A 27,123-nucleotide genomic window follows, 5' to 3' on the forward strand; every position below is an offset into this window, starting at 1 on the left:
TCTGAGCGATCCAGAGTTCTCAAGTATGTTAATTCCTACCCAGTTTTGTTGAAGAACTTTCACCACACTGATTGTGCAATGCTCAGAGCAGAGGCTCATCTGCCACCTTATCCAGCCAGAGAGCATCTGGCTATGTCTATATCCCAAGTACTTGTGGGGGGTGTTGTTGTTGATGTCCACAAACTGCATTTTTTTCGAGCTCTAATGTTACTCATTTTTTAATCTGTTCTTTTAATTCTGATGCCCGACCCTGAATTATCTGATCCTGATGTGTATTATCTATGCTACCTTCCTGGGAGATCATGGCTGAACTTAGAACATAACATAAGAACATAAGAAATAGGAGCAGGAGTAGGCCATCTAGCCCTTCGAGCCTGCTCCGCCATTCAATAAGATCATGGCTGATCTGTCGTAACTCAGTTCCACATTCCCGCCCTCTCCCCATAACCCTTAATCCCCTCGCTTATCAAAAACCCATCAACCCGCGTCTTAAAAATATTTAGCGAGGCAGCCTCCACCACTTCAACAGGCAGAGATTCACCACCCTTTGAGTGAAGAAGTTCCTCCTCAACTCCATTCTAAACTGCCCCCCCTTTATCTTGAGGCTGTGCCCCCTAGTCCTACTGTCCTTTCTGAGTGGGAAGAGTCTCTCCACCTCTATCCTATCCATCCCATTCATCATCCTATACGTCTCAATGAGATCTCCCCTCATTCTTCTAAACTCTAACGAGTACAAGCCTAGTTTATTCAGCCTCTCCTCATAGCTCAACCCCCTCAACTCCGGTATCAGCCTAGTAAACCACCTCTGCACTCCCTCCAAGGCCAAAATATCCTTGCGTAAGTGCGGCAACCAAAACTGCACACAGTACTCCAGCTGCGGCCTCACCAATGCCCTATACAGCTGCAGCAAGACCTGCCTACTTTTATATTCAATCCCCCTCGCTATGAAGGCCAGCATCCCATTAGCCTTCCTGACCACCTGCTGCACCTGCAGGCTGGGTTTTTGCGACTCATGCACAAGGAACCCGACGTCCCTCTGCACCGTCGCCTGCTGCAGTTTTTTGCCACGTAAGTGATAGTCCTTCCTACCATAGTGGACCACCTCACACTTGCCAACATTAAATTCCATTTGCCAGTTCCTGGCCCATTTGCCCAGCCTATCTAGATCCTTCTGCAGACTCTCCACACCCTCCGCACAATTTGCCGTTCCACCAATCTTGGTGCCTTCAGCAAATTTCGACACCATACACTCGGTTCCCTCCTCCAGATCATCTATATAAATGGTAAATAGCTGAGGCCCCAGCACCGACCCCTGGGGCACTCCACTAGTCACCAACTGCCAATCCAAATAGCACCCATTAACCCCCACTCTCTGCCTCCTATTTGACAACCAATCCTCTATCCACACTAACACCGTACCCCCAACTCCATACCCCCTTACCTTTTGTGTGGTAAATGAAGAATAGAAAACTCTCAATAAAAATATCTTTTAAAAAATATCTGCAGAGGACTTTTGATAGTATGTACAATGTAGCGTCACTAGATCCACTCACCTGTTCTCGGATTAGTTCCATGTTGCAGTATTCACAGGTCACATTGGCCAATGGACAATTGAGATCATGACTCTGAATCAGAAACAAAACCCACAGTTCAGTAAACATTCGTGTATCCGACCAGAAATCAGCTCAGGGTTCTGACAGTTGGATAATGCTGCCTACATTATTCTGTTAGTTCACTGACATGGGAGAAGGAATTTGATCCACAGAAGTTTGGTACAATGGGAAAAAATGGGAAGGGATTTGGGCCATTGGAATTTCAGAAAATGGAAATAAATCGGAGCACTGTGGATGATTGGAATGTTACTAGTATCTAATGCATTTGCATGCGTTTAAACTGAAGGGGGGGGGGGATCTGCTGCCACTCTGCCCATGACCTGTGAAGAGGAACGGGGTGCACTGCCACTCTGCCCTGAGATCGATGGGGAAGGGATAAGGGGGTCAGTAATGTTGTGGGAGTGGGACAATATCTGTAGGGGCTGGGGGAGGCATTATCCGGCCCGGAAGGAACGTAGCAGGGGAGCAGCATTCTATCATTTCTTTTCTGTGCATGCGCAGTTGGAGCTGCAGGGTTTTGGGTGCGTTAAGTCCTGCCCACAGCACGATTTGGAATCGCTGATATTTTTTCAGGCAAAGTGTGTACGGAGGCACCTGAGAACGGGTCTAATAGTCGGATCTGAACCACTCCCAGTTTCAAGTCCACCCCAACACTTAGAATCAAAGTGGTAAAATATGTTCCAGTGAGCTCCAAGACTCCTACCACCCGCTGGGTGAAAATGTTTTTCCTCACATCCCCTATAAATCTCCTTACCTTGATCTGTGCCCCCGGTCATTGATTTCTTCCAGCCTACTCTACCTATGTCCCTCATAATCTTAGATATCTTAATCAGGCCCCTCTTCAATCTCTGCTCCAAGGAAAACAACCCCAGTCTATCTAATTTTTCTTCATAACTAAAACTTCCAGCCCGGGCAATATCCTAGTAAATCGCACCTGTGCCCTTTCCAGTGCTATCACATCCCTCCTGTACTGTGAATTCCAGAACTATACACAATACTCTAGCTATGACCTAACCAACATTTTACATAGTTCCAGCATAACCTTCCTGCTCTTAAACTCCATGCCTCAGCTAATAAAGGCAAGTATATTATATATCTTGACTACTTTATCCACCTGTCCTGCTATCTTAAGGGACTGGTGTACATGCACACCTCTCTCTCTCTGACCCTCAGTGCTTCCCAGGGCCCTGCCACAGATCATGTATTCCCTTGTTTTGTTTGTCCTGCCCAAGAGCGTCACCTCACACTTATCCAGATTGAATTCCGTTTGCCACTGATCAGACCATCTGACCAGCCCATTTATATCCTCCTATAATCTAAGGTTATCTGCCTCACCATTTATCACCCTACCAATTTTTGTATCAACCGCAAACTTACTGATCAAACCTCCTACATTTAAGCCCAATCGTTTAAAGTTTATTTTATTGGTCTCACAAGTAAGCTTTCATTAACACTGCAATGAAGTTACTGTGAAAATTTCCTAGTGGCCACATTCCAGTGCCTATTCAAGTACACTGAGGGAGAATTTAGCATGGCCAACGCACCTAACCAGCACGTCTTTCATACTGTGGGAGGAAACCAGAGCACTTGGAGGAAATCCATGCAGGTACAGGAAGAATGTGCAGACTCCATGCAGCTAGTCACCCAAACCAGGAGTTGACCCGGGTTCCTGTGTAGTGGGGCAGCAATGCTAACCACTGTCATTATGCCACCCATAGGTATATAAACCACAAATAGTATGCCCAACACTGATCCCTGCAGGATCCTACTGGACACAATCTTCGGGACTGAAAAACACCCGTAGACCCTATGCTGTCTGCCATTCAGCCAATTCTGGATCCAATTGTCCAAATTTCCTTGTATCCCATGGACTCTTACAGTCTCCAATGTGGAATCTCATCAAAATTTTTGTGGATACAAGGTGCTTAGAGAATCAATAAGAGGCTTAACTTATTTATAAGGTTTCCCAGATAAAAAGGGATGGCTTGGAAATTGGAGATTGTTTAAATCTCTATTTGGGACGTCCCAGCATGCCATGTTGCCATGGGGATAGAGTTTTTTTTTGCATTTAGCTTTTATCTGCATGACTTCTCAGGAAAAAACAGGCAGTTGAGTCAAGAGCTCAAAATCTACTGTTAGCAGTTGCAGAGGATCGTAAGAAACCAGGAGTGTTCCTGATTTGAAGTCACTATGCAAGGATGCACGGAGACCCATGCCTGACCTGGGGAATCCATAATTGAGGCGTTGAAGGAGAGTTGGAGGATTCACCTAGCTGGATGTTAGTGGAAGGACTTCTGGGAAATCTCATACTCAGAATATAGGGACACTAAAAAGAATCAAAGTGAATTCCTGAGAGCTGCGGCAGCCTTTGGTTTGGTCTGAGAAATAAAGGAACCCTCAAGATCCTGTGAAGTATAGGGGAACAGCTGGGTGGAAATAAAAGTAGAACAGAGTGTGTTCTGTTGATATTTTTAGGTTTAATGTGCTTACAAAATATAGCGTTAAGTTAGTAGCACTTGCTTTAACTACTGAACAGTAGAAGTTTTTGTTCAAGTTGTAATGCAGTGATTCTTCCAATTATTAAACTGGGAGGTCAAGTTTATTTTGAAAAGTTACCAGTCTCAACTAAAATCATAGTAGGCCTGTCCATTTCAGTTCTATGGTTGTATAAGATGCATGTTTTTGCAAGGTGAATTAAGAGAGTGAGTAAATTGGTTAGCTAACCATTAAATAAACAGTTGCATAAAATCTCTCAGTAGTACGAGAGCCAGGAATACCAGAGATACATCGAGCAAGAAAAAAAATGGTGTTTGGTTTTTGATTAATTTCAAAATTACTCGAATAAAAACACTTTGCACACAGTAGGTAATGTTATTTCTGACATGCTGATAAAAATAAAAGATTAAAAAGATAAGCCAATTTTTTCGATGGAACACAAATTTTGTGGCTGAACCTATTAAAATAGTCACTCTGATACAGACTATGCAGTAAGACATTGCCCTCTGGTGTACAAACCACAGATTTACTCAAATGTAAAATGCTCATTCCCACATTGGACTTTTAACTTCGCATTTCAATATGAAAATTATTATTTTACCTCATTTTTTGCACTATACTGTATAATAGTTAACAATGGCTAAGAAATCTGTCAGATATCTGTTATTCTAAACTGCCCATTAAGTAGCGAGCAACAGCATAGTCCTCCCAGAATATTGTTTGTTAACTTTGATTTGGGGGAGTACTTGTCTCATGCAGCATCCTTCCTCTAAGGGGTTAGCAGTTCATGACTGAGCCCACAGGATGTGGTCATCATGCTTCGGCCCTGGTTCCTGCAGATAACATGAACTCAAGTCTATTTGAGCACTAACTTTTGAAAAAACCACAATGTTGAGGCAACAAGAACTCTATTTAGTAGGGAGGGGAAGGGCAATGTTAAGTTTCACATGTCCTCCTCATATCCTGAGTTTTTGTGGGAGAGGGAACAGTGGCTGGCTGCACCAGAGCCCTTGAAAGTAAGACACAGCAACTTCTATCGAACTTCTCTTGTCTCATGTCAAGAGTCACCCACTGGGAAAGCTCCACCTGCACGAAACATTTCAACAGCACATTGGCCACTCTCAACAGTCATAACCTCACTACATAAAAAAGTAGACAGGACCTAATTTTAACAAACACTAGTAACAGTGCATTAGAGCTCCAATACATTTGTTCCTCTGCCTGGCAATTACTTCAGTGAAAAACACTATCCTGCTGACAAGGAAGAAGACAGCATTTTGCTGAGCCTGTCAGGAGAAGCTCATTGCTCAAAGGTTCCCAGCAATTAATGGAGGAGCTCAAGTGGTTCTGGTAGAAGCTAACAATCTGAATGAGACAAATCAAATAAAGACATAACACAGGATCGTTGCACTCTCTCTCTGGGTTTGACTCAAAAGTCTGTCATCACTCAGCGGCAGCACCCTTCCTTCTGATTCAGAGGGTTGTGGGTTCATATCCCACTCCAAACACTTGGGCAGATAATCTAGGCTGACCCTCCAATACTGAGTGTGTGCTGCACGATCAGAATTTCATATGAAGCATGAAAATAGGCTTCAGTTACGCTTTGAGGTGAATGCGAAAGATCCCCATGGCAGTATTTTGTAAAAGTGATGGGGAAAGCTCTTTGATGCCTTGGCCAATGCTTATTCCTCACCCACATCATTAAACAAATTGTCTTTTTGCATACCAAAATCCCACAAACAACAAAGTAGCTGCCATGTTTGTTACCGTAGTGATTACACATCAAGAAATACTTAATTGACTGTAAGATGTTTCAGGACATTGTGTTTTTTTTGTTTTGTTCATTTGTGGAACATGGGTGTCACTGGCTAGGCTAACATTTATTACCCATTCCTAATTGCCCTCAAGAAAGTGGTAGTGAGCTGCCTTCCTGAACCGCTGCAGTCCATGTGGTGTTGGCAAACCCACAGTACTGTGAGGGAGGGTGCTCCAGGATTATGACCACAAGGACAGTGAAGGAACGGGATATATTTCCAAGTCAAAATGCTGGATGGCTTGGAGGGGAACTTCCAAGTGGTCCCACATGTCTGCTGCCGTTGTCTTTTAGTTGTGGGTTTGGGAGGAACTGTCTAAGGAACCTTGGCAAATTGCTACAGTGTACCTTGTAGATGGCAGTGACATTGCTGCCATTGTGTACCAGTGATGGATGAGTGAATGTTTGTGGATGTGATGCAAATCAAATGGGCTGCTTTGTCATAAATGGGCCAAGCTTCTTGAATGTCGGCGGAGAGCAGGTGGAGAATGTTCCATGACACTCCTGACATATGCCTTGAAGGCAGTAGCTTTGTGGAGTCAGGAGTTGAGTTGGTTCCTAGCCTCTGATTGCTCTAGTAACCACAGTGTTCATATAGCTAGTCCAGTTCAGTTTCCAATCTATGGTAAGCTCTAGGATGTTGATAGGATTTTGTCCATGTTTGAACCATGGGAAAGGGAATACGTAAACAGAAGACTTTGCTATTAATTTCCACCATTAATGGTGGTTGCAGCAAGTGGAGCTTCAGTTGAATTTTAACATTCTGTAGTACAGGCTGGCATTCACCATGTCAAGCCCCAATTAACACACAAACACACACACACACACACACACACACACACACACATATACACAGGATAACAAGATGACACACAAGGACAAAGAAGAAAGGGGAAGAAAACAGAATAAATAACTTTCAAATTGGGGAGCTAGAAGAGTTTGAAATATCAACCAAAAAAAGATGTCCATAGGCCAAATAGGCTACAGCGTTCCCAGCTGGAGAGGGGAGGGATGTGGGAGTGATAGGGTTTGGAAAAAGCCTGCCTTTTTGTCCTGATAGGCCATCAGCAAAGCACAGTTCTCACAGACAACCGGCCTCTTGGGACACTCGAACTCCATGTGTCCCTGAAGTCCCTTTCGCCAGAGCAAGGCACCACATTGCGAACAGTCAACAAAGGCATATTCACACTGCTCCTGATGGTCCTGTAACACATACACACAGCATAAAGTGGTTCAGTGGCGAAGAAACAGATTTCTATACACAATAAATGATCACAGCTTTCACTGTCACCAAGACCCAGGTCAAATTTTATTCAGCAATTTTAAAGATGTGTTGCCACCAGATTTCCTCCCTCTGCGAACTGAGCATCTCTCTGCCTAAGTTGGTCACAAGGTCTGTCACAGAAGCACAGACTGGGAAATCTAGCTGTAATTCAAGCAAGTGTTTGAAAAGATTGTGCAGCAGTAAGACAACTTGTATTGCCAATATTGGCAGTATTTGTTCACCAACCCCTCCTCAACTCTCACAGCTGCCTCTCTCCCCATTCCATGATCAGACGCCTGATCTGAGACACCCAGCTTCTAATTCAGAATCAAATTGTATGGGGAAGGGGCAAAGTGAACTGTGTCTGTACAGCCAGTGATTGCACTAGATCGAGTGCTGACTGAGTTGGCATGGCCAGTAACCACACTGAACAGAGCACTGACTGGATCTGTGTGGCCAGTGACCACATGGATAGAGCACTGGCTGGATCTGTGTGGCCAGTGACCACATGGATAGAGCACCGGCTGGATCTGTGTGGCCAGTGACCACACTAGACAGAGTACTAATCTACTGAAACTGATAGTGCTTTGACAATAGGTTGAGGATAGGTGGGTTTTATGGTATTATTCAGTCTATCGACAATCTGTTGATCAGATGCTATGCTCATTTTAAACAGCAAGGCACACAATTTTAAATAGGGGAGATCTGCTATTCCCCAATTTCGCTAAATATTATCAGGGAGAAACAGCTGTGAAAGTTTTCAAACATCAAAACCAACCTCTAAATGTCGCAGCTCCATTTTCTGATAACAGCCCTTGTTGGGACACTTGACTGTCAGGGAAAGAATTTCCCGTTTTGCAAAATTATCTGGGAACAGTTGGGCTTCCACAAGCATCTCATTATCCACAGGGCACTTGTGTCCAGCGTCTCTGCGGTTTCAAAGAAAGGGTGGTTAGAACCCTCGTCCCTGTCTCCCCACAGCCCTAATGGGTCCCAGGCTCTCCCCACCACAGCCTGTCCCAAATCACCCCCTTCTCCCAGTTTCCCCTGAAGGGGTGCTAGATAATGTGTTTATGATGTTGGCTGAGAGATTAAGTACAGTCAGCAATTTGGGAGAATTCTCTTGCTCTTGTTTCACAGCACTGTGGGATATTTTACATTCTCCTGAGCGTGCAGACATTTTAATGTCTCATCCAAAGGACAACTCCTCAGATAGTGCAGCATAGATCTACCACCGAGCAAAGGGCTAACACTACTCAATGGGCCACATGGGCTCCTTCTGAACTGTAGAGATTCTACGATTAAGAACTGTGACGAAGCACTGACTCATGCAACTCTCATGTGATAGGGAAATATCAAAATATTACTGCTAACGTAATAGGCAAGTTGTAGCTCTGGAATACTTTGTTCACACTTTATTTAGTTTTGACTCTCCCATGGTTCCAATACAAGCTTAAAATTCAGAAAAAGAAGTGAAAGCCACATTCTTCCTGGGTTGAGGTTGCCTGTAAATCTGCCTAAAGGAAACTGAACCTACTGAGGACACTAAGGAATCGTACCAGCTCGGGCAGCATACAACAGCTCCCTCTCACATGCTGTGTTTACTGGTGCTACAAGTGCCGAGATAAACTCATTTTATGCATCAGGCTGCATATTTTGACTAAGAGCCCAAGGTCGTTTGGGGCATTCAGGGCTATCAGTGTAGATGGCAGCAGGAGGAGACATGCTTTGAGGTAGGTTGTAACTTTTGTAAACAAAAATCTAAAAACATTCACAAAGGAACATACCAGTTTTGAATCTGACTAAATTATGATTCGGATGCATTCAAGGTATTTTCCTTGCAGCCAAAGGCAAAGTCCTATTCCACAGATAAATTCATACTTCACATGAATCAAAACACAACATTAATGGTAAAGTGATCAGAGCTAGCTGCACACACATTGAACAATTAGCCTTTTACCAATATGGCACACACTGGAAAGAATAGATTATCAGATAGCTAAACATAGCTATTGAAAAGCCTAAGGAGATCATCCTTCGTCTTCACAGTCCAGCCACAAAATCCATACTTTAACCATTGATTATAGTCAATGCAATAAGAACTGGGTTTATTTGCACACCAATCACTGAAAGTAAGCAGATGATGAAGGAGAAAAATGGTATGTTGGTCTTCCCAGTGAGAGGATTTGAGTATAGGAGCAGAGATGTCTTGCTGCAATTATGTGGAATGTTGGCGTTGGACTGGGGTAAGCACAGTAAGAAGTCTCACAACACCAGGTTAAAGTCCAAAAGGTTTATTTGGTAGCATATGCCACAAGCTTTCAGAGTGCTGCTCCTTCATCAGATGATTAGGAGTTCCATTCACAAACAGGGCATATAAAGACACAAACTCAATTCACAAAATAATGGTTGGAAAGTGAGCTGTTACAGGTAAGCAACTCTTAAAGGTACAGTCTGTAAAGACTCGCATTGCAACCATTATTTTGTAAAATGAGTTTGTGTCTTTATATGCCCTGTTTGTGAACAGAACTCGCACGCACCAGATGAAGGAGCAGCACTCTGAAAGCTTGTGGCTTGTGCTACCAAATAAACCTTTTGGACTTTAACCTGGTGTTGTGAGAGTTTTTATTGCTGCAATTATACAGGGCCTCGGTGAGACCACACTTGGAATGTTGTGTGCAGATCTGGTCTCCTTACTGGAGGAAGAATGTTCTTGTTCTAGAGGGAGTGCAGCGAAGGTTTACCAGGTTGATTCTTGAAATGGCAGGATGGTCAAGTGAGGAGAAACTAAGTCAGTTAGGATTATTTCATTGGAATTTAGAAGAATGAGGAGAGATCTCATATAAACTTACAAAATTCTAACAGGACCAGAAAGGATGGCAAGGGAGTTCAGAACTAAAGGGCACAGTCAGAGGATAAGGACTAGGCAATTTAAATCTCAGATGGGCCTTGCACCTCTCTACACAGAAAACACTTGAGGCAATAACATTGTATGTTCTTAAGAAGGATTTAATTACAGCACTTACAGCTAAAGGGATCAAAGGATACGGGGGGGGGGGGGGGGGGGGGGGTTGACCAAGAACAGGTTATTGAGTTGGATGATCAGCCATGATCATAACAAATGAACGAGCAGGCTCAAAGGGCTGAATGGCCTCCTCCTGCTTCTATTTTTTAGGTTTCTATTCCTACAGTACAAACTATAGTTTAAGTAAAATTAAACAGATGTAATAGCAAAAACAGAATTAGATTGTAGGTCTTTATTTAATTCCATTTCTAAAATAATGTTTCGTGTCATTTTCTGTATTATATTTCTATTTCACGATGTGAGTTTCATTCAAACTATTTTAAAAAAAAGGTGTGTTTAATTGTTTTCAGATTTTGTTTTATAAAGAGTTCATCTTCTCAATCTGTCACTGTTCTCTGGATTATCAATCAAGGCCTCAGAATTTCTAGTCCAGTAACATAATCAAACCCTGAATTAAGGCAGATATTAAAGCAACAATCAATTTAGATAACATACTTAAATGTGGTTACTTTAATTACTAAGTTTTGCAGAAGGAGCTTTCCAGAAGCAGAAGCCTGGTACAAGATGGTTAGAAGGCTGTATCAGTCCATGGGAAAAATACTTAAGATTAAAGGCAGTCAGGAAATCCCTTCGTTCAAAGTTAGGAAGGGCCAGTCAAGGATCAGAAATGAGTGGCCAAATGCAAAACAAAGTTCTAAAAAAATTTTTTTTTACAAGGAAATGTATAATCATAGCACTTATGATCTGTAGTGAATGCAAATGCTAGGCCGCTTCACATTGGTGAAATTTGGTTTACCTTCTAATGCCTTCAACACTGTGGACAAACGTATTTATACCAAATCAAACAAAGTGACCTCAGGATTTCAACATTCAACGCAGTCGGTGTTTGTACTACAGGACAAAGTTCCAATTAACAACCCAATGTGGCCTGGCTGAATTATTTCCATGCAAGTACTATGGTAAAGCATTTCCCAATGTGAACCCATTTGAACTTACCGCCACCTTCTCAAGCACAATTAGAATGGAAAACAAATGCTGGCCTTCAAGTTCACTTATTACAGATCAACAGATAAAAATACATAATTTAAACACAAAAATTTGCATGTTAAGCACTCTGTAAAAATATTTTACAAACTCATGTAGGTTTCAGCAAAGTTCTCCTTATTTATTGCTGATGGAAGACTCAGCAAAGTCCCACCTCCACACACGATGCAATCAGCCCCTTTCCCCAATTCCCTCAATCACTCACTCAGCAGCCTCTCTTCCTAAACCACTTCCCACCCACTCTCTCAGCAACCTCTTTCCCCAGATTCACTCAGAAGCTCCTCTCCCCACCCCGAGCATGTTGAACTCCACCTTGGGTCGGGCTCCACTGCTCTCCCCAACGTTCAATTAGCAGCCAGCAGCAGAATACACCCTGGATAAGTTGGCTGAGTGGTGGCTTCCCTGAGCCTGCTACTGGCCAGGCTTTCAGAGACTCTCTCCTTTCACCTTTGGCTATGGTGAAAAGAAAGCCGAGGAAAGATAGGAATCAGGAAAAAACCACAAGGGCAGAATTATCCAAAAGTTGGGAATTCTAACAATTAGTGAATATTTTCATCCTTGATTTAAAGGAAGCTATAATTCTTGTAATGGAAGGACAAGACAATCAAATTGGTGTTAAATGACTAACGTCACAAGGAAAACTGCGGTGTGTTACTTCAAAGACTTGAACGAGATGTTTTTAGAAATGGGTGTTGGGAGAAATGCTTTGCAACTTGATCAAGCTCCTGATTAACATGAGTGTGCAACTGAGGAGCCATTGTGGCCTTGGATTCTCCAGTTAAAAGGTTTTGTTGCAACGGCAGCTTTTAAAATCAATGACATCAGATATCTAAATGCTGTGCCCTATTTCTGAGGAATTAATTGTAAGATCTCACCTCCTGTTTCTAATCTTCCTGTCTGCTCCCTATTGCATTTTTAAAAAAACTTTCTCCTTTCACATTCCTTTGCACGCTCTCTCTCAGGAAATGTTTCACTTTAGTTTTTGTCCTTTTTGCTCTCTCCCCATTATTGGTTAATTTGAAAAATGTTTGATCATCAAAAGACTACAATTACTGCTAATTATTTGATTTGTCATACACGTTAGTATACAGTGAAAAATATTGTTTCTCGTGTATTATACAAACAAAGCATACCTTACATAGAAAAGGAGAGTGCAGAATGTAGTGTTATAGTCATAGAGTGTAGAGAAAGATCAGGTCAATATAAGGAAGGTCCATTCAAAAGTCTGATGGCAGCAGGGAAGACACTGTTCTTGATGTCTCCTCAGTCTTTGTATCTTTTCCCAACAGAAGACGACGAAAGAGAATATGTCTGGGGTGCATGCAAATTATGCTGGCTGCTTTTCTGAGGTAGCAGCAAGTGTAAACAGTGTCAATGGATGGGAGGCTGGTTTGAGTGATGGACTGGACTTCACTCATGACACTTTGCAGTTTTTGCAGTCTTGGACAGAGCAGGAGTCATACCAAGCTATGGTACAACCAGAAAGAATGTTTTCTATGGTGCACCTGTAAATGAGTTATAGTGGGTTGTGGCACAGTGTCTTACAGCACCGGGGAGGCATGGTTCGATTCGCGGCTTGGGTCACTGCCTTTGCAGAGTCTTCACATTCTCCCTGCTTCTGCGTGTGTTTCCTCCAGATGCTCTGGTTTCCTCCCACAGTTCGGAAAACGTGCTGGTTAGGTACATTGACCTTGCTAAATGCTCCCTCAGTGTATCCGAACAGACACCAGAGTGTGGCAACTAGAGGATTTTCACAGTAACCTCATTGCAGTGTTAATGTAATGTTTACTTGTGACACTAATGAATAAACCTTAAACAAAAATTTCCTTAGCCTCCTGAGAAGGTAGAGATATTGAACTTTCTTAACTATAGTGTCAGCATGGAGGGATCAGAACAGGTTGTTAGTGATCTGGACACCTAGAAACCTGAAGCTCTTGACCATTTCCACTTCATCCTATTGATGTCGACAGGGGCATGTCCTCCAATACGCTTTCCAATGATTATCTCCTTCATTTTGTTGACATTGAGGGAGAAATTATTGTCGTCATGCCAGTTCACCAGGTTGTCTATCTCTTTTCTGTATTCCGTCTCGTCATTGTTTGAGATCCACCCCATTATGATGATATTAACAGCAAACCAGAAAAATCAAGTTGCAGGGAATTTGGTCTCAGTCATAGATGCATAAGGGGCTGAGGACACTGCCTTGTGGGGCACCAGTGTTGAGGATGATCGTAGAGGAGGTGTTGTTGCCTATCCTTACTGACTGCAATCTGTGGGTTACGAAGTCTAGGATCCAGTCCAGAGGGAGGAGCCGTCCCCCAGGCCACAGAGTTTGCAGATGAATTTTGTAATAATGGCATTGAAGGCTGAGCTATAGTCAATAAATAGGAATCTGACATAGATGTCTTTGTTATCTAAGTGCTTCAGGGTTGAGTGCAGGGTCAGGAAGGTGTCCGCTGTAGACCGGCTGCAGCAATAGGCAAACTGCAGTGGATCCAGGCAATCTGGGAGAACAGAATTGATTCGTGCCATGACTAACCTTTTGAAGCAGTTCATAATGATGGATGTCAGAGCCACTGGATGATAGTCATTAAGGCACACTGCCTGGCTTTTCGTTAGTAGTGTGATGATGGTTGTCTTCTTGAATCAGATAGGGACCTCAGGTTGGTGTAAAGAGGGGTTAAAGATGTCTGTGAATCCCCCACCAGCTGGTCCACACAGGATCTGAGTGCTTGTCCTGACTGAGAGTTAATACAATTGGAACCTTGAAATATACTTCAATGCAGAATACTAATGTCCAGTGGATCTGTGACCAGAGGCTGCAGTGAGCAGAACAAGGATCAGCAAACTTTCCAGTCTTGTTCAGCACCACTTTACTGAATAGAAAAGATGCTTAAAAAATAATCACACACACCTTGCCCAAGCAGCCACGTTCCTTTATGAGTCTAGAAACTGAACCAAGGAAGCAAACGCATCATCAGGATGTCTGAGCAGCCAATGTTTGCACTTTTCAGCAGTGAGCCAGAGAATTAACCCTGCCTGGTTTGTTTGCCTGGTGACAAAAACGGTTGACGATAGACGAGCCATTGATGTCACCTATATGGATTTCAGTAAGGCGTTTGATAAAGTCCCTCATGGTAGGCTGGTAGAAAAGGTTAAGGCACATGGGATACAGGGACAGGTATCTAGATGGATTGAAAACTGGCTAGGCAACAGGAGACAGAGAGTAGTAGTGGAAGGGTCCTTTTCTAGCTGGAGGTCTGTCACCAGTGGTATGCCGCAGGGCTCAGTACTGGGACCTCTTCTCTTCGTAATATATATAAACGACTTGGAAGAGGGCGTATGTGGTGTGATCAGCAAGTTTGCAGATGACACCAAGATGGCAGGATTGGCGGATAGTGAGGATTGTCAGGTGACACAGCAGGCTGGTATATTGGGCAGATGGAATTTAATCCTGATAAATGCGAGGTGATGCATTTTGGAAGGAATAATGCAGGGAGGAGTTACATGATAAAAGGTAGACCAATTAAGAGTATAGAAATGCAGATGGACTTGGGAGTGCAAGTGCACAAGTCTCTGAAGGTGGCAACCCAGGTGGAGAAGGTTGCGAAGAAAGCTTATGGAATGCTAGCCTTTATAGGAAGGGGTATAGAGTACAAAAGCTGTACAGAACGTTGGTTAGACCACATTTGGAGTACTGCGTCCAGTTCTGGTCACCTTACTACTGGAAGGACGTGGAGACCCTGGAGAGAGTGCAGAGGAGGTTTACCAGGATGTTGCCTGGTATAGAAAGGACTGGGTTATGAGGAAACATTGGGTAAACCGGGGCTCTTTTCCTTAGAAAGACGGAGATTAAGGGGGGATCTGATAGAGGTGTATAAAATAATGAAGGGTATAGATAGAGTCAACAGTGGCAGGCTTTTTCCTGGATTGGAGACAAATATCACGAGGGGTCACGAGCTAAGGGTGAGGAGGGAGAAGTATAATTTGGATACTAGAGGGAGGTTTTTCACACAGAGGGTCATGGGAGTATGGAATGCACTACCAAGTAAGGTGGTGGAGGCAGGCACGCTGGACTTGTTTAAGGTTTACTTAGATAGGCACATGACTGAAACAGGGATGGAGGGTTATAGGAGACGGTTTTAAAAAGGGTCAGAGCCTCGGGACGATACTGGAAATGTAATGCTACATGTTAATGTCTTGTCTCTTTTAATCCGCACACAGTCCACCTTGTTGTCAAACGAGGAGCATGCACACAGTGGGTTATGCATGGGCTGCTCTTGGAGGTTTCGAGAGTGGCCTAGTACTTCGTGTCGTTGTGTGTGCTTAAAACTGGACCAGCAGATGGGCACCACAACAGCTCAGTGACTATCACTGCTAGCTGTGCAGACACATGGATTTGGGCCAGTGTCAGTGGGAGTTTGCGCATTCTCCCTGTGGTTGCGTGGGTTTCCTCCGGGTACCCTGGTTTCCTCCCACACCCCAAAGATGTGCTCTTAGGCTGACTGGTGTAACAAATTGTCCCTATTCTCCCCTGAATCTGGTTACAATAGGGGTACCATACGCATACACACGGGCCAAGGTAGGTGTAGGAAAATGCTTTGTTAAGATGGCGGCGCGGGCTTGTTGGGCCGAAGGGCCTGTTTCCCGTGCTGGGTTGTTCTTTGTTCTTTGTCTCTCCAATTCTTAAACTAAAGATGCTGAAACCCAGGCCCATCAGCCAAGATCAGGAATTGAGGAAGACTTTTAACAAAACATGAATTTTCAGGATGTCAGCATTGCTTGCAATTCTTGCTCATTTGCAGTTGCCTCAAGTTGGTTAGGTACTTCTTTTGAGGGCAGTGAAAAGTTAACCACATTGACATATGGAGTTATATCTGGCTAAGAGGATAATAGTGAACCAATTTGTTTTTGTCTCAAACAATCCGAGAGCTTACAATCACTTATACTGATGCCAGCTTTCACTTCACTTTATAAACTGAAACATCATTCAAATTTTCAAGCTGCCGCGGTGGGGTTTGGACTCTCATTCTAGGTATTGTTTGTCCAGTAACATAGTGGCTCTTTAAGTGATTTTGGTTAAAAACCCTTTGTCAAATGGATTACTGATCATGGAAAGTAAACAATATAATATTCATAACACAAGGCACAATGTTTGAACAGTGTTTTGGGAACACCTTTTAAGGAAGCAGATTCTGGCAGAGCAGTACTTTGTGGATCAGCTTATTGGTGTAGACCAGGTTTGTCCAACACTCGCATTGTGGCCTCCAAAGCCATTCTATATGGCTCCCTTAACCATTAGTGAGTTTACCAGTAGCAAATGTGGGAGAGAAACAGGCTGTGATTGGAGGGGCGGTGAACACCAGTGTCAATGAATAACCTACGGGAAAACAGAGGTTTTGTAAGGGTTGGGATGGAAGGAGAGGGCTGCAGTGGCAGGAGGGGCTGCTTGGCTGGGCCCTCTCACTCTTTGGTATTGCTTTAGTTTTGCTCAGCCAGCTGTTTCTTTTCTGCACACAACTTTCTGAAAATCGCGTATCTCTGTGAATTTTACTCATCAACCCCTTGATTTAGGAAAAAAAATGAAAACTGTGGCTCCCTAGCCAAAAAGCTAGGACAAGCTTGACGTTGATGGTGATAGAACAAACCAGAGACAAAAAAAACTGTGCAACTCATTCCAATAAAATTCATGTCAGCTTAGCTATGGTTAATTAATTCACAAATATCATCCAATGCAAACAGCTACTGGTCAAATCAGTTTTAAAAGCTGCCTCACCCTATTTAGCTGTTTCAACAGGATTAAAGCAGGTCTTAACTGAAAAAAAACTTCACTCTATTACAGAGTACTCAACTGAATGTAACATTTTTGGGGGATATTTTATAGACCTGTACAAACAATGCCGGGGTTTCTCAGTGATATTTAATCATTCAACATTATTGTAGCATGATGGAAGAGTGAACTAAATCGAACTGACAGTTTTTTCCAAAAATACAAGAATTGAGCACTAAGAGATTAGCATAAACAGAAAATGCTGGCAATACTCAGCATTAGAATGGTACTTTGTGAATCCAAATTGAATGTACCACAGCAGCAGTTAGCCTCCCACTTCCGCTCTCCTCCTTCTGAAAGTAAATACCAGGCTCAATGCTGAAAACTATGACAACCAAAGAATCCACCATCATGAAGGAGGTTGAGTACTTGGGAGAGTCAGGGATGGACATCTTATCAGCTACTTGTGTGGGACTAATACTGACTATTAGGGGTGGCATGGTGGCACAGTGGCTAGCACTGCTGCCTCACAGTGCCAGAGACCTGGGTTCAATTCCCAGCTTGGATCACTGAGTGGAGTTTGCACATTCTCTCTGTGTCTGATTGGGTTTCCTCCGGTTCCTCCTCCTCCCTTCCTTCCTTCCCCCCCCCCCCCACACACACACACACACACACACACACACACACACACACACACACACACAGTCAAAAGATGTGCAGGTTAGGTGAATTGGTCATGATAAATTCTCCCTCACTGTACCAGAACAGGTGCCTGACTGTGGTGACTAGGGGATTTTCACAGTAATTTCACTGCTGTGTTAACGTAAGCCTACTTGTGACTAATAAATAAAGTTTATTCTTAATTCATACAAAGCTGGGCTGCTTGTCTTTTTTTCCTTTCAGCTCTTTACCCTCCCTTATTATTCTAACAGACCTCTGACAAGTCCCTCTGGGAATGTGGAACCCAACTGGATAACCACTGCACAACTGTAAATACCTGCTAGGGTCTTTACATTTAACCAGTGAATTAACAAGGTAGCTCATAAATCTGAGGTCATGTACCTTCCAACTCAAGAACAGCCTCTTCCCTGCTGCCAGACTTTTGAATGGAGCTACCTTACATAAGTTGATCTTTCTTGACATCCTAGCTATGACTGTAACATTACATTCTGCACCCTCTCCTTTTCTGTGAATGTTATGCCTTCTATAGCACGCAAGAAACAATACTTTCCACTGTATACTAAAATAGGTGGCAATAATAATAAATCAAATCATAAACCCCCACACTGGGCTAAATCAACTCATTTACACCACATAAAAGCAGGGGAGATGGTTAGAGGTCACAATGCTGGACAACTGGAGAGAAAGAGATGATTAACCACTAACCTAATTGATTTCACAATGCAACCTCTACAGAACCTGTGGCCACAGGGTGTCTGAACCGCCTCCCTTAATGCCATCAGACAAATTGGACACTCGTATTTGTTTTCCAGTGGTGGGTCAAATTCCACATCATAGCCTTGTATCTCCTCTAACACATTCTGGGAGTACTGCCCACGGTTGCTGCAATCGTCTCTTGTGCCACTGTTCACTGTGCAGCACGAGCTCTGGAATGCGGAATCACGGCTGCTATCACAGTCCACCATACTCCTGGTCACTGCAAGATGTGGCACGCACTGGCTTCAATGTGCAGACTGATTCATCACCCTGTGATGGAAAAGCAGATTAAATAAAGTATATGTAATAGCCACAGCCACTTAACAAAAGTATCCCACTATTAAACTTAGGTTACCTGCCAGTTACTTCACAGGTAACCAATGAAAGCGTAAAGAGATCTTCCATTGGGTGTTTCCCATTAGTAGCACGTGTCTGATGCTTAGCTGTTAAGTTGGACGCTGTTTAAACTGACTTAACCTTTCAATGCCGCTGCTCAGATATTCCCTGTGGAGGAGTGACATTCCTTTTGGTAATTAAATATTAATTATTACAGGCAGAAAGAGAGCGAGAGAGTCACAAGTACTCATCAATCCACATCACCTGCCCTTGGAGAGAGTTTAGTTACCAAGGTGAGAAAACTCGAAATGGCAGCTTTCTTTTTATATTTTGTTTAATTTTGAACTATGATTAGTTTGTAGTAGACATTAAATCTATAGCGATGGAAAACCTTGTATACTGCTTGTCCTATGTTCCTGCTGTTGTGATTTTGGTTCAGATCTTACACTGATATTTTAACTGATGTAAACATTGAGAATGGAAATCCATAGTTCCTTGTAACAACGTAGTGGCAGGTTCTAACCAAAAGGTGGTGCTATGAAGTTTCTGAAGTCTGCCTCCTAATACCATTGTGCGGTATCAGCAGAGACTGATAGCCAAGTTCCACACATGAGGACGGTCTCAACAGGGATCTTGTCGCACTATTTGTAACCCCCATGACTTGCCTGGTTTGCAAAACCTCACTTACTGTACTGTCTGGAGACAATACACATCTCTTTAACCTGTGATCAGTGCTCCTTCCACTCACATTGTCGGCCACTTTAAGACTTGAACAGCAGGTTAGGTGTAAAGATTCACATTCTAATCAGTAATCTGTAAACTGTCTGTGCTTTATATGCTCTGTCTGAGGCCAGAACTCTCCATTCACCTGACGAAGAGGTAAACCTTGAAAGCTTGTGAGTTTACTATCAAATAAATCGGTTGGCCTTCTTACTCCTAATACCATTACCATAAAAAAGATGTACTGATGTTAATGAACTATCCATGGGAAATCCACAGGAGATTTGTTGGTTTATGGATAGCTTAGGAATAAAGCAATTTAAATCAATTGCATACCATCCAGAAACACAAGGAGCATTGGTGGCATCACATTTTAAAGACCATGTTGAAGCCCAAAGTCAAGATTATCCAAAGAATTGTGATAAAGGAATCCCATTTGTACCTTTTGCAACGATCAATCAAATTCAATCCATTTGAATTAATTTTTGGTCATGAGGTAAGAGGATCATTTAATAGATCAAGGAGAAATTGCTGAGTCGACATTCTGAGGTTACATTTTTGGACGGCATGTCAGGGAAAGATTAACAGGGTTGATGAGTTGGCTAGACAGCATTAAAAGTGGCACAGTGTGTGATGAAAAAAGAAATTTGTATTTTTGCTAGTGGGGATCTATAATTACCAGTAGTAGGTGAACCATTAAAAGCAAGGTCAATTGGGACTTATCAAAAGAAAATTGACTGAGGTGAATGATTCGATGAGAACACCAAATAGAATGTATCATGCTAATATGCTTAAATAGTATTTTGTTAGGGAAAGAAAGCAGAAGGAGGATGTGTTAGTTGTTACAACTCAGACTGAAGAAACTAATCCTGATGGTTCTCGATTTGACATTCCTCAAACAAAACTGGATAATGAAGAAGTAATCAGAAATTGGAATAGAGTTACCTTGCAGAGGAAAATCAAAATGACTTGGAGGAGTTATTATAATCGTACAGAGCTATGTGGGAATAAACTAGGAAGTACTGAAGTAATTGTGCCTGATGTAGATGGAGAAACCGTTGTCCCAGTTGAGCAATATCTGTACAGACTTAACCCACTCAAGTTGGCATAGGTTCAGAAGGAGAAGCTGAGAAGTGTGTACAGTCTAAAATGCAGTAGCCAAAAGTCTCAATCAAACATACAAAGGGCTGGTGGATATTTACAAATCTCAGTTAACGAAGATGTGAATGGAGGCAGGCGAGTGCAATGTAAAACTGGTGAAGGTGGAAAAGGAGAACCAGTTACTAGATTATGATGTGAGTAAAGACAGTGAGCTGGTGCAAAGACAGATGCAAGATAAGTTGACTTATTTGAAGCCTGCTCCCGAGTTGTTGAAATAAGGTGCAGAATTGTCAACAATGGCTCATCATCTACAAGAAGAAAAATGTAGATCAGTTAGCAGTATATGTGATTTCAAGAAGGAGATTTAGGAGCAGCAGTATTTTACTACTGCAGATAAAAGAAAAAGGACAACAACTTGAAGTCAGACTCTTTGAAGAAACTGTACCATCATTTAAAATGAATGGATTATGAATCTATAGTGTGCGCAGACCTGGATAGCAACAAAAAACAGTCCAGTTCGTAGCTGATGTCTGAGTATATTACAATGGTTTTTGCAACAGCATGACAGCCATAATGATTGCTAAAACCATAATTACAACAAATTCTGACACCAAAGATGACAATCTGCCATATATCTTTGCCAAAGAACATGCAGAAAATGATGATGAGGGTCCAGAACAAACAAAGGAATTAATAAACTACCTTGGAACAGAAAGGTACACAGTTGGAGACTCTGGAAAGATTGTGTACATTTTGCAACAGAAAGTGAAGTTGGGCCATCTGACAGAGGAACAAAGGCCAGTTAACAAGAAAGGGTACAGGAATAAAGTGACCATTCTGGATGGCCCTGAACACACATACGAAGCTGCGTAAGGGTGCAATGGGATTAGTTCTCTTTGACAAAGTCTGCAAGCAGACTGAAAAGGATTACTTTATTTTGACATTTCGAACCTTTGAAAATCAGGACCACTCAGCAAACAAAATTAAAAGCAAATCCAAAGTGGTTTGTACCAGTTTGCATTCAATTAAAGGTTTTATCAGCTGGATCCTGCCCAGCTCTCTGAGGACATTATCCGGCTAATTTACAATCACAACAAGTGAATCGATCTCAGACTTAAAGCAGAATCAAAACCATAAGGAGATCTCTGAAAAGAAAGAGGAAGCAACCGGACAACAGCAAACTGTCGAGAAAAGGCAGAAAAGAAAATGTGATTGCAAGCGCGTTATCACAACTTTGCTAAAAGGAGAAAAGTTTGGTGTTACAAGAGAAGAGCTGAACGATACAACTGTAATGTTTGCATGCTTGGATTTAATAAAATGTACATATCTTGAGTACTGATAGTGTGAAACTAGAGGTTTTGAAATATGAAGCCACCTTTTCATATTGTTGGTTCATTTTTTTTAAAGGGGGAGGTGTGATGGTACTGTGCCATTAAGAAATGTATTTTTATCATGTTTCTTGTAAGGGTTAGGTTTCAAATTCAGCTGTTTTACATGGTGCCAATTTGTCTGCACTAGGCAGGTTACATGCTGAGAACAAAGGCTAATTCTTTTTAGCTAATCTGAGTTAATGCATTTTTGTTTATTTTGGTTCTTCCCCTAGGGTTTCAAGGTTGGACTTTAATTAGGTTGATTGACAGCTGACAGAGGCAGATTCATGCAAATGGGCAGTGCTCAGCTTGCAGAAAAAATGCACAGTTCTTTTTAATTTTAAAATAGTCAATTTCTGCCAGTCCTGAAATAAGCAAGAAGTGCCTTCATGTCTCGCTTGCGCTCTCACTCTCTGGAGGCTACTGTTTGGGGCTGTCAGAAGACAAGTGTCTCTCTGTCTTTCTCTGTCTCCACATGACTATCTCTCTCTCCACATGTTCAAAAGGCTCCAGGACTATTAACAAGAACAAGCACGTAAGCCATTGTGTTGCTAACTGATTCCGAAAAGCAGTTAATGTCTACAGGAGGAATATTGCTTGAATTTGAACTAATAGAGAAAGGCTAGCAATTAAGAACTGTATCTTGCCATGTTTAAGTATTTCTATTGATAAAGCTTAAGCTAATCGATTTGTTTTCATAAAACTGCATAGTTAAATAAAGTTCATTTTGATAAAAGCTTCCTAGCATGACAATAGAATCACACCTCGAACATAGAGAAGTACAGCACAGGAACAGGCCCTTTGGCCCACAGTGTTCTGTTGAACATGATGCCAAATTAAACTAATCCCTTCTGCCTGCCTTTGGTCTATATACCTTCAGTCCTTGCATATTCATCTGCTTATCTAAAAGCCCCATAAGTGCCTCTATCGTATCTGCCTTCACCAACACCCCTGGCAGCACGTTCCAAACATCTTCCATTCTGTAAAAAAAACTTGCCCCTCACATCTCCTTTGAACTTTCCCCCTCTCATCTTAAATATTGGACATTTCAACTCTGGGAAAAAGACTCTGGCTATCAACCCTATCTATGCCCCTCATAATTTTATAGACTTCTACCAGGTCTCCCCTCAGCTTTCGCCATTCCAGTATTTGCATGTCCAGCTTCTCCTTATAACACATCCCTTCTAATCTAGGCAGCATCCTGGTAAGCCTCTTCTGCACCCTCTCCAAAGTTTCCACATCCTTCCAGTAATGTCGCGACCAGAATTGAACACAATACTTTTAAACGCAGCTTAACCAAAGTTTTATAAAGCTGCAACATGACATGCTGACCCTTGTACTCAATGTCTCCACCAATAAAGGCAAGCATGCCTCTGACATCTATGATTATGAAGTGTTTCAAAAGGTTAATTATAACACAAATCAATTCCTGCCTACAAGACTGCCTGGATCCACGACCATTTGCCTACCTCTGCAACACAGCAGATACTATCTCCCTGGCCCTGCACTCAACCCTGGAACACCTAATAAACAAAGACACCTATGTCAAACTCCTATTCATAGGCTACAGATCAGCCTTTAACATCATAATTTCTACGAGACTCATCTCCAAACTTCATGGCCTAAGGCACAACTCCTCCTTCTGCAACTGAATCCTAGACTTCCTAATCCACAGACTGAGATAGGTAAGGATAGGTAACAACACTTCCATCATGGTCATCCTCAACACCGGCACTGCACAAGGCTGTGCCTCACCCCCTTACTATACTCCTTATACATCTTAGACGATATGGCCAAATTCCCCTGCAAATTGATTTTCAGGTTTGTTGATGATACCACCACTGTGGGTCCGATCTCAAACAGTGACAAGACACAATACAGGAAAGGGATAGAGAATTTGGTGAACTGGTGCGATGACAATAATCCCTCCCTTAATGTCAACAAAACGAAGGAGATATTCATCAACTTCAAGAAGCGTAGTGGAGGGCATGCTCCTGTCTACATCAGTGGGGATGAAGTAGAAATGGTTGCAAGCTTCAAGTTTTTGGGTGTCCAAATCACCAATAACCTTTCCTGGTCCCTCCATGTAGACACTATAGTTAAGAAAGCCCACCAACACCTCTACATTCTCAGGCGACCAAGGGAATTTGGCATGTCTACTATAACGCTCACCAACTCATACAGATGCACCAGAGAAAGCACTCTTTCTGGTTGTATCACAGCTTGGTGTGGCTCCTGCTCTGTCCAAGACAACAAAAAACAACTGGTTGTGAATGAAGCCTCCCATCCATTGACACTGTCTACACTTCCCAATGCCTCTGCAATGCAGCCAGCATAATTAAGGACCCCACACACCCCGGACATGTTCTCTTCCACCTTCTTCCGTCGGGAAAAAGTCTGAGATCATGTACCAACCAACCAACTCAAAAACAGCTTCTTCCCTGCTGCCATCAGAATTCTGAATAGCTCAAACTTACATTAAATTGATCTTTCTTTACATCCTAGCTATGACTGTAACACTACATTTTGTACTCTTTCTTTTCCTTCCCTATTTACGGTATGCTTTGTCTGTATAGCGCAAGAAACAATTCTTTTCACTTTATACTAATGCACGTGACAAGAAAAATTTTAAAAAATCAAATCATAAGCCTTCTTCATCTATAAGAACATAATACATAAGAACATAAGAAAATAGGAGCAGGAGTAGGCCATCTAGCCGTTCGAGCCTGCCCCGCCATTCAATAAGATCATGGCTGATCTGTCGTGGCTCAGTTCCACTTTCCCGCCCTCTCCCCATAACCCTTAATCCCCTCGCTTATCAAAAACCCATCAACCCGCGTCTTAAAAATATTTAGCGAGGCAGCCTCCACCACTTCAACGGGCAGAGAATTCCAGAGATTCACCACCCTTTGAGTGAAGAAGTTCCTCTTCTAAACCACCCCCCCCCCTTTATCTTAAGGTTGTGCCCCTAGTCCTACTGTCCTTTCTGAGCGGGAAGAGTCTCTCCACCTCTATCCTATCCATCCCATTCATTATCTTGTATGTCCCAATGAGATCTCCCCTCATTCTTCTAAACTCTGACAAGTACAAGCCTAGTTTATTCAGCCTCTCCTCATAGGTCAACCCCCTCAACTCCGGTATCAGCCTAGTAAACCTCCTCTGCACTCCCTCCAAGGCCAAAATATCATTGCGTAAGTGCGGCAACCAAAACTGCACACAGTACTCCAGCTGCGGCCTCACCAGTGCCCTATACAGCTGCAGCAAGACCTCCCTACTTTTATATTCAATCCCCCTCGCTATGAAGGCCAGCATCCCATTCGCCTTCCTGACCACCTGCTGCACCTGTAGGCTGGGTTTTTGCGACTCATGCACAAGGACCCCGAGGTCCCTCTGCACCGTCGCCTGCTGCAGTTTTTCGCCACGTAAGTAATAGTCCTTCCTACCATTATTCCTACCAAAGTGGACCACCTCGCACTTGCCAATATTAAATTCCATTTGCCATTTCCTGGCCCATTCGCCCAGCCAATCTAGATCCTTCTGCAGACTCTCCACACCCTCCGCACAATTTGCCGTTCCACCAATCTTGGTGTCATCAGCAAATTTCGACACCATACACACGGTTCCCTCCTCCAGATCATCTATATAAATGGTAAATAGCTGAGGCCCCAGCACCGACCCCTGGGGCACTCCACTAGTCACTAACCACCAATCCGAATAGCACCCATTAACCCCCACTCTCTGCCTCCTATTTGACAACCAATCCTCTATCCACGCTAACACCCTACCCCCAACTCCATGCCCCCTCACCTTCTGCAATAACCTCTTGTGAGGTACCTTGTCAAACGCCTTCTGAAAATCAAGAGAGACCACATCCACCGGCTCTCCTCTATCCACCGCCCTAGACACATCCTCATAGAACTCCAATAAATTTGTCAGACACAACTTCCCCTTAATGGAACCGTGCTGCGTCTGCTCTATCAAGCAATTCCCCTCAAGATGCCTCGCTATTTCCTCCTTGATGACGGATTCTAACATTTTACCTACAACAGACGTTAAACTATAATTCCCTGCCACCCTTTCTAAACAACGGTGTAACATTAGCCGTTTTCCAATCTTCCGGCACTTCCCCGGAATCCAGCGACGTTTGGAAAATAACCACCAAGGCACTATCACCTCCGCCATTTCTTTCAGAACCCTCGGATGCATTCCATCCGGTCCTGGGGACCGGATCTATCTACTTGTGTGGCCAATTTCAGGGAGCTACAGGCTTGAACTCCAAGATCCCTCTGTACATCAATGATGTTCAGGATTCTGCCATTATCTGTATACTTACCCTTAACATTTGATCTCCAAAACTGCAGCACCTCAACTTGCCCAGCTTACACTCCATTTGCCATTTCTTCGTCCATATCTGCAACTGATCTATATCTCGCCGTATCTTTTGACAATCTTCTACAGTGTCCACAACTTTACACATCTTTGTGTCATCTGCAAACTTATTAACCTACCCATCCCTGGAGTGAAATATCTTATCCTCACTAATGCCAAAATAGTTAAATGCTTGGAGTCTAGCCTTTTGGGCTTCATAACATACTTCAGGGTTTCTGTTTTGGTACCCTAGAAAAGCCAAAGCCAAGGAACAGTGCTCCACAAAATCTTCCACAATGCTTGGAACTGTGAAAATACAATGAAAGTGAATCCATTTTGGTTGCTGCCTTTGCTCTTATCAAACCCCTCTCTCCTAGTTTGAACAGCTAGTGCATTTTCACTTCAAGTACTAGTTTAAACCATCATTGCCCATCCCCTGGCCCTACTTGTTCCCTGTCTCCTCAACCAACAGTGGATCTTTGTTCCAATTTGGCTTCCAAATTCCTGGGCTTCTCTGGACATCTAGACTATTCGACTTGGGCAGAAGCATGGGATCAGCTGCCTGTTGCAGCCAATGGAATTAAGTAAATGGCAGCTGATCAGTATCGCCTGCCTCGAATTACTCTCCCTATCTTTCATGCTAGGTTACGTCAAGACCCAATCCATGTCTTTGACCTGCTATTCTGTTGCTCAAATCTGACACTTCTCTGCTGAGCCAGGAAGTGGCCTACTGTTTTTTCTAGATCCTCGACCTGGTTCAACCAGG

General features: G+C 42.9%; 1 protein-coding gene across 2 annotated transcripts in view; it reads right to left on the reverse strand.

Annotated features, from left to right (window-relative positions):
* Positions 1-27,123, reverse strand: part of traf6 (TNF receptor-associated factor 6) — a 68,632-nt gene that overhangs the window by 21,712 nt on the left and 19,797 nt on the right. For both annotated transcript variants that reach the window (XM_080190501.1, XM_080190502.1), the window contains 4 exons: positions 18,412-18,732; positions 7,965-8,115; positions 6,967-7,125; positions 1,554-1,625 (listed from right to left, as the gene is read on the reverse strand). In XM_080190501.1, coding sequence (XP_080046627.1) covers positions 1,554-1,625; positions 6,967-7,125; positions 7,965-8,115; positions 18,412-18,671 — 642 coding nt within the window. In that variant the 5' untranslated portion in view covers positions 18,672-18,732. The remainder of the gene's footprint in view (positions 1-1,553; positions 1,626-6,966; positions 7,126-7,964; positions 8,116-18,411; positions 18,733-27,123) is intronic.

Source organism: Carcharhinus amblyrhynchos, chromosome 6 (genome assembly GCF_965287045.1).
Source record: "Carcharhinus amblyrhynchos chromosome 6, sCarAmb.v2.hapA, whole genome shotgun sequence".
NCBI lineage: Eukaryota > Metazoa > Chordata > Chondrichthyes > Carcharhiniformes > Carcharhinidae > Carcharhinus > Carcharhinus amblyrhynchos.